At 39.3% G+C, this 19019-nt stretch overlaps 1 protein-coding gene across 10 annotated transcripts in view; it reads right to left on the reverse strand.

Annotated features, from left to right (window-relative positions):
• RBMS3 (RNA binding motif single stranded interacting protein 3) overlaps positions 1-19019 on the reverse strand; it is a 761325-nt gene that overhangs the window by 31360 nt on the left and 710946 nt on the right. For all 10 annotated transcript variants that reach the window (XM_064506141.1, XM_064506140.1, XM_026098805.2 and 7 more), the window contains one exon: positions 7171-7281. In XM_064506141.1, the coding sequence (XP_064362211.1) occupies positions 7171-7281 (111 nt within the window). The remainder of the gene's footprint in view (positions 1-7170; positions 7282-19019) is intronic.

Consider the following 19019-nt stretch of genomic DNA (forward strand, 5'->3'; position numbering starts at 1 on the left):
TTATATGCTTGGTTCATCTCAAATAGACATAAGAACAATGAATTCTGGGAGTATGCCTAAAGGTGAGCCCTTTGGGGATATGCTGCAGACCACTCGCTATATGACAGATCTTATGCTTTATGCCTTTTAGTTTCTTCTGTTTCAGAATAAAAAAGTTCCTTTTATAGGCAGTGCATGCTTATCGCTAAATAACATATATGCTTTGGAAGAGATGGCTTTGAATATATGCCTGTTGTCTCCTCCAATTTTCACTACATAGCACTTCTAAAAATGATGAAATAGTATTGCAGCAGCCATATGTCAAGAAGGTATGGGTGAAACTAACCTCTGAATACTCTAGTTCACAGGTATGTGAAGTCTGCTGCAAATAATTAACTTTACAAATGACATTTGTCCAATGATAAAAATGGAGTTATATTAGGCTGCAACTTTTTGCTTTGCTGTTACATCACTGCCTCTTTGTGCTGATTTCACTTTTTATCACCACCATCAAGGAGCTGGAGTCCTGCCTTGAAAAGGAATCTGGGCTTTGAGAAAGAGTCATTAGCTGATACCTCAAAGAAAGGCAAGGAGTCCTTAACAAAAGCACTAGTTCATTTGGGAAAGTCTCATGTGAAGGTAAAATTTAATGCTGAATAAAACTTTCAGACACACTGGGCTCAGATGAAGGGCTGCTTGGACAAAAAAATGGGATTGCCTCCATCTGTGTTTATGCTCCTCTTACATTTCCCATTTCTGCCTACGGTAGGTAGCGGCTTTGAAGGCAGGCCTACCTGCACATAAAGGCAAACAGTAAGCCACTGCTGACAAATGGCAGGAAAGTAAATGCTGAGTTCCGAACAGAATGGGCAACACTACAGAAATGGGATTTTATAAATTCTATTCGTTCAAACACATCATCTAACCACAACCATGGTCCACTAGTTCACATCTAGACTGCGGAAGCCATGCTGAGGCAGCTAATTACAAAGAGCCTCATTTAAACAAGGGCTCACCAATGCCATTCTCACTGGAGTCCATGAGACTTGAATGTAGATCCTAAAGAAAAAAGATTACATCCTTCCTTGTTTGCCCTACCAACTGATCAGCTGCTACTGTAAACCTTAGGGCTTTTTCCACCCTGCTGTTGCATCTGCAAATGTTTCCTTATAGAAATGTTGAATCTATTTTTTTTAAGATTGCTGCCCTATTCATGTCAATAATAATCAGTGGCAGTAAAATCTACAAATTGAGTAGATGTTTCATCGAAAGCTTACTTGTTCCTTGTTGACTGCTTTAAATTTGGCGTTCCGTTTCAGTTGCGTGTCCCTTCATTTATCTCAAATTATGTAAGAGGCAAACAGGAGCTGCTTTTCAAGAGGCTCTTTGGGAGGAGTTACTTGGTTTTTATAACTCTCATCAGAGCTTATGCTATTCTTGTCCTTTCCAGCTAGAGTAATTTCTCTTTGAAAGGATCTCCTTCCCTGGATTGCTCAGTCCTGTTAATCGCTTGCATTTGCCCAAGACCTTGGCTGAGAAAATGGACAAAGATGATCTATTTAATTTCAACATGAACTATGCTAATTTCATTTGCAATGGGTTCAGTCCTGTATTTTCCACACACACAGTAACTGAAACAGTCAGTCAATAAGCAAAATAAAAGAGCTTCAAGATTAACACCTGATAATGTGAAAAGCACAAGACTGCAAAGAAACTTTGCTCCTGTAGCTCTCCGGGGACCCTGCGATGTACAATTAGAATAACAGACAACGCTTTTTGTATCAGGGCTCTGAACGTCAGGGAAATGCGATGATATTTCAGCTCTGTGTGGCTGCAGTATGTGCAAATAGAACTGCAGTTTAAAAAAAAAAAAAGCCTATCTAACAAAGCAGTTATTCTGTTGAGGCCTTTAGGTGACATTTTAAACCACCAGTGACCATGGGGTATCCAAAGGAAATAAAAGATAAAAAACTTATAACAAGCTTGTTGTTCTATTGAAGGGTTCTGGAGATACCATCGAGCTCTTCTGGCAACAAAAAGAGCTAACAAAGTGAGAGATAAGAATGATGTACCAGCATAACAAGCCTGTTATTCCATTGAGAGATTTCTGGTGATACTATAAACCAGGGAAGCTGAGTTGGAGTGCTTTGCCACTTCAACAGAAGCCCACATTTCATTAATGCAGTTCTTCTACCTGACTGCATTTTTAATTCAGAAGTATCCAGGACAATTAAACTTTTTTTTGGTTTAAAAAGTGGAAAGGCGAGCTTATTTTGCAAGTTGCCTATTATGTTTTTAAATTAGAAACAGAGCTGAGTGAACTGACGGCAAGTATGAAGAACAATTAAGCAGCAGAGTTGAGCTAGCAGTTTTAGTAAAAAACCTGGCTTCTACTCACTCTCTCATTGGAATGGGCCTCAAAGGTTCAAGATGAAATAAGACTATGCCAAGGCAATTTTGAACGAGAAAAAAAATCACTGGAATTACCTATCTACCAACAAAGACTGAGAAAGGCTGCGGCAATCTGTTGGATGAGAGTGGCACTAAGCAGTATCAGAAATGGATACTAACAGCTGGGAGGGGAAAGAAACCCAGAACAAGAAAGTACTAAACAGAAAACTTCCTTCAGGAATGAGCAGCAGAGGAGAAAGAATACAGCAAATCTGCTTTCCACTGAAGAGGCGGATTATTGCTGCTGACAGCCAAACATGCAAGTGCCACAGTAGAAAGGAGCTGAGCCACAGACACTGAAAGCAGTGATCAGGCTGCTCAGTTTTTACATTTCTAAAGGTTTCTGTATTATATCCACTCAGGCCATCAATCACAACTTTATTAAACCACAAAACAGATGTCAGATCAATTGCTGTATTAGAAACATTTTGAATGACAGGTCGATGATGGAACAATTCCAGCTTCCATATATTATTAAACACATACTAATGTTTTTCTTTCAGGGCTTCCCATACAGACCCACTCACTCGGTTCTGTCTCTATGATATCTTTTTTAATAGTAGACCTAATTGTAGATGAATATTACATAAGAAAAGCAAGACTTAGTGTTATAAATAATAATAAACTAGTAAACAAAAGAAAAATTTCAAGGTTAAAACAAGTTGTCTGTGTTCACGTTATGCCTCTGGGCATTAAAATTTCATTGTAATACAATTATGGGAGCTGAGGCTGGATTGTCAGCCTTAATCAAAATACTCAGAGTTATTGCTTTTTTGCTGTAATCTTGACATAATTTAAGCTTAGGTTTCCTTTACTTGTTTGCCCACAGCCAGCCTACCTGTGTAAATGATTTCTGCTCTTTTTGAGTGAAGAAGTATGTATGAAAAATACATATAAATAGGGCCAAACCTGCCCCTCTGGCAGATTCTCTGCTTAACTCCCGATTTCAGGCAGCTTTGGGGAGGTGATCAGAGCAGCACACTTGCCTCCCAGTTCATCAGTATCGCAAACTGTATTTCCACTGGTGGAAGTCAATTTGATTTGCATAAGGGCAGAAAGGAATTAGGTCCTTCACAGATGAAGCACAAAGCACAGCAACTAGGGGATGCAAACACTGTACTTGGGAGATGCTCCCAAAGCACAGGGACGGGGGGACTGAGTTGCCATGAACCACAGTTCCCTCACCAACTCCTCCCTTCACCCTCTGCACTGTACCATCCTTTTGGCAGGATTATTTGCTGCAGCTCTGGCTTCTTCCTGAGGTGGGGAGTGGCATGAAGGAAACAGAGATCTGCTGTTACTCTCTTGGCCCAGCATCTTGATAGCCTTAGTGCCTCCTCCTGATCCCAGGAGTGCTCGGCATAGCAGAGGTGTCTGACTTTACGCAGACAATTCATTAACAGATAAAAATAGATAAAATAAAAAACCAGATAAAATAGATAAAATAATTAAATTAAATTAAATTAAATTAGAGGCATTCTTTGGGGGTTTTAGAAAGAAAGAAAACTTCCTGTTGCTATTCACTGCAAATGATTTCCTAAATCAAGTTTCTTGTGCTCCTTGGGGCCAGTGGCTCGAGGTTTCCCATAGCGCGAGGGGAGCGCGGTTAGCTGTGAGCGCGGCTGTGGGAAACCTCTTCTTTTTTTGGCTGATGAACGCGATGCTCCCAGCTCGAAGCAAGCGGCCCCACCAGCAGTTAGCCCGCAGTCCCCCTCGCCATGTCCCCAGCTAAATAATCAAGTGCCAGGAAGGATGGAGGCAGCTGCCCCCAGAATCCCCCTTGGGGCTTAACACGCGCTTCAGGGCCGCGAGATCAAAACTCAGATCCCACTTCTGGTGTCAAGGCAGGAACTGGAAGAGGTCATCCTTTCTCAGGTAACTGTCCTAAGCAAAGGGCTGGAGAGTGCTCCTCTGTGAAGGGTCTCCCCTCTGGAAATGCTCCAGCCTGGACAGAATATTTTAATCTTTTAGAGAGCATTAGAAGACAGAGTAATTCCCACAAGATATGAGGCATGCAAAGGCCTTTATGGCATTTCACTAGCTCTCTCACTAGAGAATAGATTTTCTGCTGAAGCAATATTTTAGAAACCCAGCATCCATCCTGAATCAGGCAAGTTTGGAAGTGGATTTGAAGTCAATTTTCACTTAGGTGACCACAGAGGTCTGTTTTGGCTGAAAAATATATTATGTTAATTAGCAAAATGGTTTGTCTAAGGAAGTAAATTTATCAAAGCCTTTTAATACAAACCGCTTTGCATAGTGCAAGCTTTTAAATTAAATTGGGACATAGTTGCAGCTGACACTAAGCAGAATTGTTTATGACTTTTTGGCTTGTTTGTTAAAAACAATCTGGCGGTTTCTTGAAAGATAGCTAGTGGCTCTTTATAGCACCCTGTTTCAAAGATTTAAAGGATAAAATTAAAAAATATGCTCATAACGAAAATGTATAGTTTATGTCTTAGATCTCCCATAAAACTTAGCCATGCTGAGGTAATCACAGTAGCATTTTTGGGACTTGGCTCAGTTCCTCATGGCTATATGGTCTGAATGCTCCTCTCTAGATGGGAATTCAGACTTCATAATGAATGAAGTAAAAATATGATCTCTAAAGAAGTCATATCTCTAAACAGGTTGTCCATTTTTTCCTATTTTTTTTCTGGAAGAGGACACTTTAGGAATATTCAATTTCAAGTCAGGATGGATGTGTTCAACAAAACTGCCACAGGCAGCCCAAATCCTGAAGCTCTCCTTTTAATTCGTGACAGCAGGAATTCCCAAAGAGCTCCATGACTGTTTTGCTTGCATAACGGGACTTTAACTGCATATGGTGCTATCAGTATTTTTACCTGTGGGAAATCCTGTATGCAATAAAACAAGTGTCATTTGATATTTAGGGAAAACCTATGGATAGTGTGAAACCATCAATCCTTTATTCTTTCTGCTAAGTTTTCTGTAGAAGAGTTAAAAATGAATTTAAGATAGCAAACATAAACCTGTATAGTATACTTCTGCATGTATTTCAAGAAGTTGCCAGGGAACAGCGTGACCTTTAAAGATAAGACTGTATAAAGAGCTAGGAAAAGGAAGGAAAGATTTTCTTTACTATCAGTTGCATTAAAATAAATCCAGGACCTTATGATTGCCCACTAGATCACCGACTGCCTTTCAGACTCCTTCTCCTGCCTTCCCAAATAAGAAACATCTACATTTACTACTGAATAATAATCCTAGTTTGATGTCGGAGGAGAACATTATCTGGAAATTGTCTAGTTTGCATAAAGATTGTTAGAGAACATTTTTCAAAGAGCAGAAGATTTCATGTCTGTAAGGGTCATAGAGATGAAAATGACAGACAGAAGGAAAAATTCGTAGGAACTGGCCAGCAACACAGGCAGATTTCATTTTCCATTTCCTTGTCTATCTGAATCTTTGAGTAATTATGCATGCAGAAATTCTCACTAGTCATAATATTTCCTTCAATTTCATCTCTTCAGAGGGGAAAAAATCCCGAGATTAACTTTGAGATGTAATTCCTATTTGTTTTGATTATCGAATGAAACATTTAAAATAACAGGAATAAATGATGAGCCATCATATTCAAGTTACCTCAGAAATAAAAACAGAAGTCTGAGATCTAAAGAGAGATTTTTAAAAAGGGGGGGAAAGACACTAGAGTTGGAATTAAATTCAACCCATAAGAAAAAGGGGAAGAGAAGGAAGGGGAAAAGGAGGGAAGGGAAGGAAAAAGAAAAGACAAGACAGAATACAGGGGGTTAAATAACTATGTCAGGAAGTAGCCTTATTCAGTACCTTATTCAATGCAAAAGAAACTACTGGAAAACTCTGTTCCAGCAGTACAATGGTGAAATAGCACACATATATATATTTACATGTATCTATACATATATTGGATAATTCACATATCAAACCACCATATAGTGTGTGTAGGCTATTGGTATTAGTAAAACATTTAAGGAAAGTTTGACAGAGGTTTAGTATTTTTTATTAAAATTATTTTTTGCCTTTCTCTGACTCTGGGGGAATTAATTAAGTCTGACTTACAGAGAAAATAAATATTGAAATATGCGTGTGTAAATATAATATACTGAAAACCCAGATGACCTTGACTCAAAATTGCATTAAAATTGCATTTCTGAGCCTGGAGCAAACTATGTATGGCCGGCTGCTACACGTTAGAAGTGAGTGCTGGATCCTATCACAACGCCAGGAACTGCCACTTCCCAGTGGTGTAAAACTTTCTAGGGTCACAAGTGAACTATCTCTCATTAAAAGCCCAAGTGATAGAGCAGTACGTTCATATTTACATGAGAATTAGTACAGATAATTCCTGCTAAGAACAGAAAAGGTTATGTTGACCTACTGTTTTACTACTTGTACTACTTTGTCAATTCTGTTCCCCATAATCCGTAATGTCGACTGTATGATGGCTGTAGAAACATATCTCTAGCTATCTGTTTGCATGAGGTAGTGATGTTGGGATGCTGTTTGTGTAGTATATCATGTTTGGGTCATGTTGAAAGGCAACTTTGATGTGCTGTCCCAGCCATGGCCAGACATCTCCGGACGTGGAGAAAAATCAAACCAAACCACAGAAATATTAAACTGCAAAAAAGGTAAGGCAGTAAAAATCCAACACTGAGAAATGACCTTGAGAAACTCAGTAATCAATAAGCACTTTGTAAAATAGAAAGGGAATAGTATAATCATCTGTGATCTTACCGTTCCTGTTGTGCCCAAGGAAAGGTGGTTCATCTGTTGGGTCAGAGGGCCCATCATGCTTGCTGGCTGCATTGACATAGTGTGGTCCATTGTTGGTGTTATCACAGCACCCTACAAACACATACCATTTCCAATTCAACATTTCACATTAAAATAAAGCAGCAGCATTGTCTAAATGAGTGAACCTGGCTGAAAACTTGACATGAATCTTAAAAGAGACTAATATATCTGTCAGAGGAAATATGTTTTGTTTCTATTGACAACCAAGCTACACACGTACATTATTTGTAGTACTAATGAGGCCATTTTATGTCAGTTCCAATTAAGTGTCATTTTTTACTTCACTGCTTATGACAAACAAATGCATATGCACTTTCTATGATGAATGCTACTGTACATTGCAAAATGCCTGTCATTTATTTTTATCCATATCCTATATAGAACAATCTTACAGACACAACACATATGTCCCCAATTTTCTCTGACTTTCAAAACCTTCAGTCTCTGAGATCTTCAACCTATTATGGTAATTATCTTGGATTTTTCCAGTCTGAATTAAGAACCCTTACTTATGACATTTTATAGCTGATTAAGTAAGACTAGCTATTGACAGCCATTCTGGTAGCAACACCCATTTAAAACACATACACAGAGTTTAAAAGCATTTTTCTTCTCCGTATGACAAAGGCATCAATAACAAACAGCATATGAATTAAAGCAAGAACAAGACTTTGAACAAAAACAAAACAAAAGAGATGCCAGAGGAGTTTTGGAGAAAGCTTCTTTGTCATATTCCTCAGTTTTTGCTCTCCCATTCCCCAAGGTCCCATGTCAGTAAAGTCATGCCTTTAGTAAAGTGTTGATTTTAGAGGTTCTCCCTTCAGTTCTACGGTGTAAAGCGCTATTTCCCATGTTGGCTATAAAAAGTCACTCAGCAAACGGAGCAATTTATTCTTTCTCTTGCAGAATGTGGACTGTCTTTCATTCTTTCTGCTCTTTAGCAAGTGATGTTAAAGGTGCCCAAGGGTACTAGATTGAAGCATTGGCCATAAAGATAGTGAAATAAGGAGAAAGAACTTCAGGTATTTCTTCATATGAAATAGCTCTACTTTATGCATGTGTGTGCACACATTGTAAATAAGCACACAGAATCACAACATTACAGCTGGTAAAAAGCATGGAAAATGTTCATGAGTATTTTTTGGAAAAAGGAAAAATTGACATATTTTCACTGAGAATACTGACAAAGTCCCCCTATTAAACAAGTGAATTACAAAGGACTATTTCCAAAAACCATAGCACACCTGTTCTTAAGTGTCTGTCTCACATTTATGTAGAGCTATGTGACTGCCATGCCAAGGATCAGATTGGAAGCAAAAGCTTTCGTATTTTCAGTTGCAAATAAAAAATAACCCAAACACAGAAATGCCAGGGAAGTACCAGCTCAACTTTTTCCCACCTTCCCCAAATAGTTTGTCTGTGCACATCCTGTTTGAGAAGCTGAGATTCTGTCGTCTCTGTGAACTCATTACTTGCACGCAATGACAAAGGGGAGGTAGGCTCAACTTAGTGAGTCCTCTTTGTAATAACCCGGCCTACAAAATACACACACGCTTGTTTTTTGTCATGTACTGGAGTACGTTCTTGCACCGACAAAAGTCACTGGAGAAATCTGCCAAGTTACAGAAAACAGCCTCCACAGCATGGCCACCATGATTCCAAATAAATGCTTACAAAATCAGCTGATTGGTGTGTAAGTATTAAACTGCAACACTTGTGAACTTTTCGGCTCTTTTAATTAGTACTGGTGTACAGCAGTTACCACAGGCTAACCAATTCAGAATGAACCACCACAGTGCTAACCTTCACCATTGATGGCATGGGTCTTTTCAAATCAAGATAGTCACAAACTTTCATCGCAAAATTTCTTTTCGGCATAGTAGGGTTAGTATTTTATTCAAAAAGTCCTTACTTCTTCCTTACACGACATTCTTCTCTTTCATGCTGCTCCTCACATTTTTCTGAAAAAGATCTACCCTCTGCTGAAAGAGTCTGAAAGCAGATCTGTGGGGCATACACTCACTCAGCCCATTCTGAAATCACTGGATATTAGATTCAATACAAGAGTCTGAAGTAGCATGGTATTCAAGGAAAATTATGCTTTTGCTGTATGTCCAGCTTCAGTAGCCTAGCAGACCTGGGCTGCTCCTGTAGAGCAGCACGCAGCCAGACAGGGCCCTGGGATGTGGATGTTCTTGGTTATGGTATGAGCATTATGGTCAGAATGATCCACGCTGCACCACAGCACCCTTACTGTACCAAACCATAAATGCTTAAACCAAATTTGTCAGGAAAAAAACCCAGTTCTCAGTTCCCTCTACAAGCAGTTTTCTCCTTTGGCTTAGAGATGGACTATTTCCTCAGAGGTTTCAGTGACAGACAACGTTACATCCCACTTGTGATGGGACAAGCAGTCACATCCACCCCACAGCTTCACACAGCATGTATACAGCTACCAGCTGAAGCTCAGCATGGCACCTGGAAAGACCACGCTGCCAGCAGTAGTGGCTGCAATTAATTTAGGATGTCTTGAAGTCATAAAATCCCTAGCTTTCTTTTCAAAGATGTCTATTACAAAGGTATGGTTGGAGGAACTTGCTGTGATTACAGATGTGACAGACAAATAGCTGTTTCTGTATGCAAATTCAGGAACCTGGAAATGAAGAAAGGACAGCAGTGAAGGAAGTCTTGGGAGTTAGTGTAGGAAACGCACGTACCAGACACACACTGGAAAAATCTGATAGGAAATGTCTTTCAGTAAGCAAGACAGTTTTTGCAAATAAATTATTCAAAAAAAAAAAAAAAAAAAAAGGACTGGAGAGAAAATACAACATATATCAAGGACAAAAAATTACTTGGAGATAGGACACATTATTTTTAAATTGAGAATACATATTTTCTAGCCTCAAAATATATATCATTTATTATGATAGGAAAAGAAGTTGGGAAAACAAATCAAGGATTCGCAGCTTTCTTAAGACAGCTTAAAGTGTTTGAAGCAGACAGTTACCTAGAGCAGAGAATTACATGCATTTGCCAGTCCATTAATTCACCAGAGTTTGCACAATCCTCTAGGATCACACACGGAAAAAAATTATACTTAATTAAGGAAATATCGTGTGGTTGTTAGGGCAACACCCGGCCTCCAAACCATAATGCATTTCATAATACATGCTGTCAAGTCCATTCGCATTCAATTTATTTAGCTGTGGAAGACAAAAATGTCTTGCATCAGATGTTATCATGATATTAAAAGTAATTTGATTCTTTTCAGTATATAATAGGTATCTGCCTATAAAAGTCCACCTGGCTAGTGGCAAAGCCTGCAGCAAACATACTTTTCATCTCTATGCATTTGGATGTTTGATTTTACTGAGTTTGTAAACTGTACAGAGAAACATCTCAATATGGCATAATACTACTACAGGCCAAGCCTAGCTGAAAAACCTACAGGAGAAATTGTGATGAAGTTTTTGCCACTGTCTTTGCCAAAACAAGTAGTTGGCCTGCCAGTTACTTAAATCTGCTCTGTTGCCTCAATATGATTAAATTTTTCACAATCCCTGCAAGAAGTTAGTTACTATAATGCCTTTTAAATTTGGCAAGATATTCTTGGCATATGACTTGTCATACAATTCTGCTGATGCTATACTGGCTTAAGATATATCTTCAAAGAAATGAAGATTAACAGGTCAAATGGCAATGAACTGTTGATAGATATAGAAGAAAATGCATGATTTCTTCAACACTGCAACTTTATCTGAAAGACCTTGCTGTTTTAAAATGCTCTGTCTGTGGACACACCTTTCATATCAGCAAGTGAATATATTTATTTGAGAAGTATTTTCCAGTTTATTTCTTGCAAGAAAAGACAGCCTGACTTTAACAACTATAGGCACTGCACATTTCCCGTATGGTGGCAAACTGAAATCACAGAAGAAAACTAAATACAGCCTGTTTATTAGATTAAGTAAACTGATCTTTAAGTACTTGCCAATACCAAAAGGCATCTGCTGCTTTAGAGCTTATGTTGGGGCAATGACACATACCCCTTATGCCCTTTGAAGAGTGGGAAAGGGACATCAGAAATAAAAAGTTCATTAGGGGGCTTTAGGAACAGAAAGTTCACTAGGTGAGTGATGCACTTGGGTGCCAGTGGGAGGAAGGATTAGCTAGTCCCAGCTTTCTAGAATAATGAGCTGTAGTAAAAGCTTCTGTTTTTTCCTGTGTTGTAATACTGACATTGGATTTAAGACAGAAGTACCAGCTGAATAAATAGTTATTAAAGCTTGCACTATGCATCTGCTTAGCTTACAGTTTACTTCATTGAAAGTATTAATAACTATTTCTTTATTTAGGAATTTTTAATGAGTTAAACATACTTACAGATTCTACCTTCTAAATACTTGCCAATGTAAAGCCAAAAATCATTACAGCAGCAAACTTCTTTTTCAAATTTTATGGAGACACATTATGCAGCTATATAAGTACCAGACCATGCCATTTTAAAAGTTATTACCACACAACCCAGTGAATGTCTTTATGTTATCTAGAACATGTTATCTCTTGAGGTTTTATTAAACTGAGCAAAAGGATGACTTTCCTCATATTTATCAGACCAGACATGTCTATCAAAACATGCATGCTTTTTTTGCAGATAAATAAACTCTCTCTGAATACTGAATAAATCACAACTGTATTTCTTTTGATTTACCATTCTGTTTAGCTTGGCTTTGCTGATCTCCTTGGGCTGCCCATTATAAGCAGCAGAAAAAAAATATGATTCCCCTTGTCAGAGCAGCAAACACGCTGTACTGCTCTAAACTGGGCGATAAATGGCCAAACTTTCATGACTGTAGTAGGAAGACAAAGGTAGCCATGAAAACTTCCATGTCTTTTGTCATCAATTTGTCTGGGTACTTGTTAATTTTTCCATAAGCTCTTATATCTAAAAATCAAAGAAAACTATTGTTATACTTCTTCCCCTTTCTCAGTGAAAAATTGCCAATTGCCTTCCATTTACAAGCTGATCAGAGATTAAGTCACCATTTGAGGATGCTGAGGAAGATCAGCAAAGATCAGTTAACAATTTATATCCTGCAAATCATAGTATTTGATTTCATTTCATTTTATATTTGAATTTAAAAACTTGCTAAAAATGGAGCAAAAAATCCAGGAGGCCCAAACACTGTAATGAATTCAAAGTAGCTTTAACTTTGGAATGATCAAACTCTAATACAGACCTTCACCAGTCCTATTTCTGAGCTGAGTACCGAAACACAAACTCGTATTGTAATATTTCTAATGGGGGGGGGGATAAATTCAAACTCTTATCCAGTGTCACCTTCACACCTTAGTCCAACCTACTTGGAAAAATGGACATATTTGCTTTCCCATGCTCATTTTTTTCTGTATGTTTGTGAGCTTCTTTCCTTAGTTGAAATTGTGTGTCATAGGTCCAACAGAATTACTTCCCAGAAGTAACTTATCTTAAAGGATTTAGACTCCAAATACAGTGTCATAAATTAAGAACGAAGGTGATCCTTTGTGTATGCTCCACCTTTCCTACATCAGCCAATGTTCCTGGTGGTTTCTTTCCCATTGTCCATCTTCTCTGCCTGTAGCTATATGTCCTTGCTCCTAGTTTGAAATACAGTTTTGGATAATGCACAGATACTAGCCTACACATAAAAATGCAGATTAAAAAGGATATAGGAATGGGAACATCAAGAGATGAAAGAAGATGTAGTTGATGCAATAAGAAGGTTTTATATCAGCAGCTGTGTGCACCACAAATAAAGCAATACCTGCAATCATATTGGTACCCGTCAGTATATATTACTTCAGGGAGAACCCGTGTGATATTCTGTCAATAACTTGATGCTCCTACCAGAGCTGAAAAAACAGTTTCATAAGATATGGCTGTCTGATAATCTAAAAGGACTTTAAAAAAAAGTACAGATGGTGCTTCCATTGCAAACAAAAGTTGCCTATGTCACTCAGTGCCTAAAGTGACTTTCACATAGTGACTGAAATTTCTCCACCCAAATTAAGATCCAGAGAAAAAGCCCATTGAACATAAGAACAATATGAAAGAAAAATATACTTGAATTGCTACCAGGAGTTTGATGCAGTTTGACAGCCCTGCTCCATACTGCAGCTCTCATCACCTGTACGTGCAGGCTGGACCAAAGCCCTCTCCCCCTCACCCTCTCTCCGGACAGTGAAAGAAACAGGAGTTTCCAAGCCACTCTCCATCTTGCCGCAGTAAGATCAAGTTACTGATACTATTTACTGGTATACTAATAAATGGGAGCCGTTCCCCTGGGGCCTGGCAAGAGGAAGGGACCCACAGCAGGTAAGAAATGACCTGCTGCTGCACAACATTTGTTCCAGCAAGAGCCGGAGTGGGCAGAGAGGCCTTAGCCAGCTCTCGGCCCCTCTTCTTTCATGTTCTAGAGAAGAACAAGAAATTACATTTTTTTGTTTTCTTCCCACCCTTCAGTTTATAAATGTACTTGACTGTAAACTCGCTTCACAGAGCCAACCCATGTAACCATGCATTTACTCTTTCAAGGATGACCACCACTAACAAGCATATCCTCACAACACTCGCATAAGTCTTAGCATCCCCAGCCAATGGAGAGGAAACACAGAAGTTGTGATTTGCCCAGGACCTCAGCACCAAAACATACAGAACAAATCTTCTCCTCTCCCATCCACCATCAGATTTCCCAAAAAGTTTCCAAAGGTCTTTCCACTCCATGTCAGAATAAGCACAGATTTCAGAAACTCAACACTATTAATGAAAACAAATTTTTATTTCCTGCACAGAACTCCTGATCTATACATAATTAGTACAGGACACACGTGTGTGTGTGTTGTGCTTGACAATTCCACTCTGTTTATGTTCTTCTGCATATTTTCTGATGTGCGTAATTCCTCCAGCCAGTGTCTTCCAATGGCTAACACATCATCTTAATAAGTGGGAAACAGGAGTCTCTTTCCTGTGGACTAGTATTTCTCAGGATTAGAATGGAGTTTCATGTATTAAAGTGAAATCCAGCTAATATTTCCTCTCCAAACAGTTCTGTTGTGTTCCATCCCTTCATGCCTATAACAGGGTGTGAAAACTGACTTGATGGCATATCCTAGTTCTAAAGAGGTGCAAAATGGAAATTATTAAACACCACAATTAAATTAGGAGTCAGCATCTGTGTTCAGCCTTAACTTTTACTTGCCTGCCTTAACAAGATGAAATAAAACTTTCAAAAAGGATGACACATTTGCATTCTCAATAATCTCATTTTTATATATATATACACTTGCAATTGTGTATGGGAAGTAAAATGATATTGCCATTTCTATTACAATTACTCAAGCTAGTGGGCTAGTTATTTAACAGTGGTTTTTCAAAACTTAGATGAATTTTTTGATGTTTGAAACTGTCAGTTCAGGAGTTATATATGACAAAGGAAACTAAAAGCAACAGTGACATGTTTTTAAACTTCTTATTTCTGTGAACCATTTATTAAACAGTGAATAACAATTTCTGTTACTGGCTAAGAGCACTTACTTATTCACCCAAGGATTTTATTTTACTCAAGGAAATATGCTTAATATACAAGACAAATGTCTAACAGAATGACTTGCCTTCAGAGCTTGAGCTTGGCTGTAGTGGGGCCAAATGGGTTGGTAGCATGACAGTATGCGTGGTCCATTTGGTGTGGTAGGAGCCTGGCTTTCCCTGAGTCTCTGGCCTTCTGCAGCAAGGTGAGACAGCCCGGCTGGTCTGTGTGTGTCTCGGTGAAGTCATGACAACAGACATTTGATCAGAGCAAATGTCTGAGACACTGTGCTCTTGATCACTGCCTTTCTAGCAAGATTTAGTATATAGGTCATTTGCCAGGCCAAGAGAGTGGCTAACTGGGTTTAGAGAGGAAATGTCTGTGACATTTCTTCTGAGTGCACTTCTGGACTCAATACTTTAATGGCTGGTGACAGGACAGTAACTGTGATCTGTAACAGATGTGCTGTGTTTTATTTCCTGCCTGAAACCAGAAGGGACTTACTTTGTGTGAACTGCAATCTAGCGGCTGTGCTGGAAGAAAAGACTCACTCATTAGAAGGACAAATACTGACACCAGGAGACATCAGAAATGCTGAGGAACTGGCTACCAACAAGGGGGGGTAAAAAAAGAAAATCAGACAGGTAATATGACCCTATATATCCCCTAGAGGCAAGGTGATAAAATGATATCCTACACAACTGAGGCCAGATGAAAGTGGTACAGTTGTGCAGACCAGAGCATGCTCTGGTGTAGCTCCACAGCACTGAACGGACTTAATCATAGCCAGACTTCCTGGATGGAAACCTCCAAAGCAGCTTCCTGAAGAGAGAGCTAGTATCACCAAGTAAAGCACTGGGGAGATGTATTGAGTGACCAATATGTCAAAGACAGTCGAGTGCTCCTCCATGACATCCCTAATGCTTGAAAGGAGAAAGGGAAGAATATTCAAGGGATAGGTAGGTAATGGTATGTCTCTCTGCAACTACAAGATCAGATAGGCTATTGCAAGCAAGAATTTACCAGTGATGGTCAACACCTGCACAAACAGGAATATTTCACAGTTCCTCACAGACTGCATGGGCATGGTGGCCCTTGCATTCTCAAGACACAGGTAACTCTTGAGCAGTTCAGAACAAACTCCAAGGCTAGGCTTAGATCTGAGCTCCAGCCTCAGAGCCATGCTAATGCAAGGGCTGCGACATAATCCAGGTACGCAGTTGCAGAGCGAAAGAGAGCTACCTTGAACTGCTGAGGCTGATATTGCTGCATCACTCTGGGATTCAGCTGCAAATCCAACCTGCATCCTCTGTGAGAGCACTCTGTGGAGCACTGTCATCTCCTGCCTATGAACTATGCCAAAACTCTTTTTTTGCATGCAACTCCTGCATAAAGAAAGACTAAAGGTACAGGGTTTGTAGGGTTAGAAAATTATGTCCCTTACGAATTAAAATAAATTTGGAGATCTGGGAGGCTGATGACAGGCAGTAGTATCCACATAATCTTCTTGGAAATCCTTCCTGTCATACATATAAGGTAAGACAGAGAGCAGAAGCAGAAGATGCTGGAAATGAATCCCTGAAAAGGGGTAAAGATGTATTTCTAAAGATAAGCATCCATAGATTTTAGACCTGAAGCTGATAGATGAAAATCCTGTACTAAGCCACAGTTCACATTATGTATCAGTTCAGTTCTAGATCATGTATGGTCTGATCTTAAAGTCTAGAACTGCCTCCTTATTAGATGGGACAAATATAGAAATCTGTATCTCATATATTGTGTTAGATTTATAATCTGTTACGTTAAATCTAAACAAAAACTTACCTCATGATCAGTTACTCCCTGCATTTCATGCATCTCTCTGAATACATCAGATTTTACTAAATCAATGCAATACTGCTGATATAACATACATAAAAGCCTTGATTAGTTTCAAATCTATCCTGATGGTAACATTTACTGACTGGTGATCCCATAGATGGTAGTGGTGTTTAGGAAGTATGGCCTTTCTGGCCATATAAAACAAGTATCCAGGTTAAGAATCTGTGCAGAGACATCCTGTTTTCAAAGCACTTGGTAAAACTAACATTTTGTTGCTCTGCAAGTATTAACCCTAGTTCACTCCCACAAGGCAGCAGCATGTGTCACACTTGGGGAAATTGTGTGGGAGAATTCAGCCCGCTGGGCACCAGAGGCTCTGTCAGATGAGATCAGGGTCAGATTCCTTCTTGTACTCTGGAAAAGCCCCTCGGGACACAGTAACCTAAGAAAAGCTATCCTGACCCTGCCTTTCTTCTCATTTAAAAGCACAAGTTCTCAGAGCCTGAACTCACTGTCCCAGATCCCAAACTGTTTTTCAGTTTCTGGACTCTATACCACAACAGTAACCCCTCAAGGCTGATGAAGGTGGACGAAAACCACCCCGTTCTGTATCAACATTTTTCCTTTGATTGGTTAAACCACCAGTTTAACTTGGCAGTGTCAGCCTGGCGATACACCTCAAAACCAAGATTGAGGCAAAAATTTTCAATAATGACTTCATATCTTATATTCCATCATCAGAAGTAACATGACCCTATGCCTCATGTATGCCTTTACAAGTTTTAGCTGTTTTGTCTGGCTTACATAACCAGTCCAGTTGCTGCTTGCACTTAGCTCATACAGTCTGAGCATTGGCTCAACCCTGTACAAGCCAATGGCCATCAACATGTCACTTGTGCTGCACTTGGACAACTCCACTGTCCTCAGCTGAAGCCCTCAGTGACATCTATGCAGCTTTCCCTTGATTTGAACAGTTGAAAATACAGGCACAATCTGGAGAAACCATGGCTGCAAAAATGTCCTTATTTAAAAATTCTGTCCCTGATGCATGGGACCAAACGAATGCAGTAAAGCAGATTGCAGCAAACAAGCAGAGCATGTAATTCAAGGGTAACCACATTTAAATCAGCGAGGTACAACTGATGTAAACGAAATCAAATTCAAGCCCTCACTTTCGTGTCAGAAGTCAGAAAACAGGAGTCTATAGAGGATGAACATATTTTCTAAGCAAAAGGTGTTATTTTAAGTTCCTGTTTGCTTAAAGGTATTGCCAGTGAAATCAGCCTGCATATTACAATAATGCTTGACATTTAAAAGTCTCCCTTCTGCCAAAGAGCTCAAAGTGCTTCACAGACTATGTGATATTTAGAGGACTCTGGAGCTGGCCTGTTATCAGAGGTCTGACATGGATTTGGATCTACATCTGAACTTTCTCAAGTCCACAAGTGTTCAGATTGGTGTTATAGCCTGAGTCACTCCTGTTACAGGCCTGAAGGGAAAAGGTGGTTTGGATCATATACTCCAGTTCAAATTAAACAGTAAGAGGAATCGGTTTACTGCTTAACTGATACTGAATAGATTTGAAGTAAATAATAGAAGACGGTTAGCTTAAGCATACTTTCCTCCATACTTTATTTTTTGCTTTTAAAAGAAGAGGAAAATATTGAGGAAAAGCAGTTTAAAATTGACCTTTGTGAGTAAAACTTCATTGTGCAAGTTGTCCAGCTAAGCTAAAAAACAGACATGAGAAGTTCAAGAAAGTGTGGATTTTTGCTGTTATTAAGCTAAAGAGAAGAAAAAGTAAAGAACTGATCCTGCAAGGATTACTTATTTTCTTTTTAATACATCTGCACTGATTAAGACTGACTAAATTGATATAGTCTTCCCTATTTTTTGTCCAGATAAAGTCATTCTTGGTCTGAGATCCTCCTTACCAAGTTTCAGCCTGGAGCACATTTTTACAGCTGAGTTATTATCCTTAAAATATGAGTTCATACTGGAAATGCTGGCAGCTCTCTAAACTATTGTATAGCAGGGCGCACAGCTGTAACATGTTAAATATGTTGAAAGGACATGGGGGGAACAGAATGGCTCAGAAGACTGGTAATAAAATAGGGAGTCTCAGTCCTAGGTCACTGGGTTCCGTCGTTGCTGACGTTTGCTGGGACTGAAAGTCATCATAAAGCTACACCTGTTCAGTTATGTCCAGGCATCAGCTACCCATAGAGAGATGCTCTCCATCACAACAATACCTCACTGCAAAGGGTGATGTCCAGCAGACTTCCCAAGCATTGTGTCGGGGAGGGGATGGAGCTCCTCCTTCCCCCCACATTGCTTCCTCTGACTCCAAGGTGAAGAGCACCGAGGTCTACAGAGGGCATGCTTCACCAGCCTATCGCT

Source organism: Dromaius novaehollandiae, chromosome 2 (genome assembly GCF_036370855.1).
Source record: "Dromaius novaehollandiae isolate bDroNov1 chromosome 2, bDroNov1.hap1, whole genome shotgun sequence".
Taxonomy (NCBI): domain Eukaryota; kingdom Metazoa; phylum Chordata; class Aves; order Casuariiformes; family Dromaiidae; genus Dromaius; species Dromaius novaehollandiae.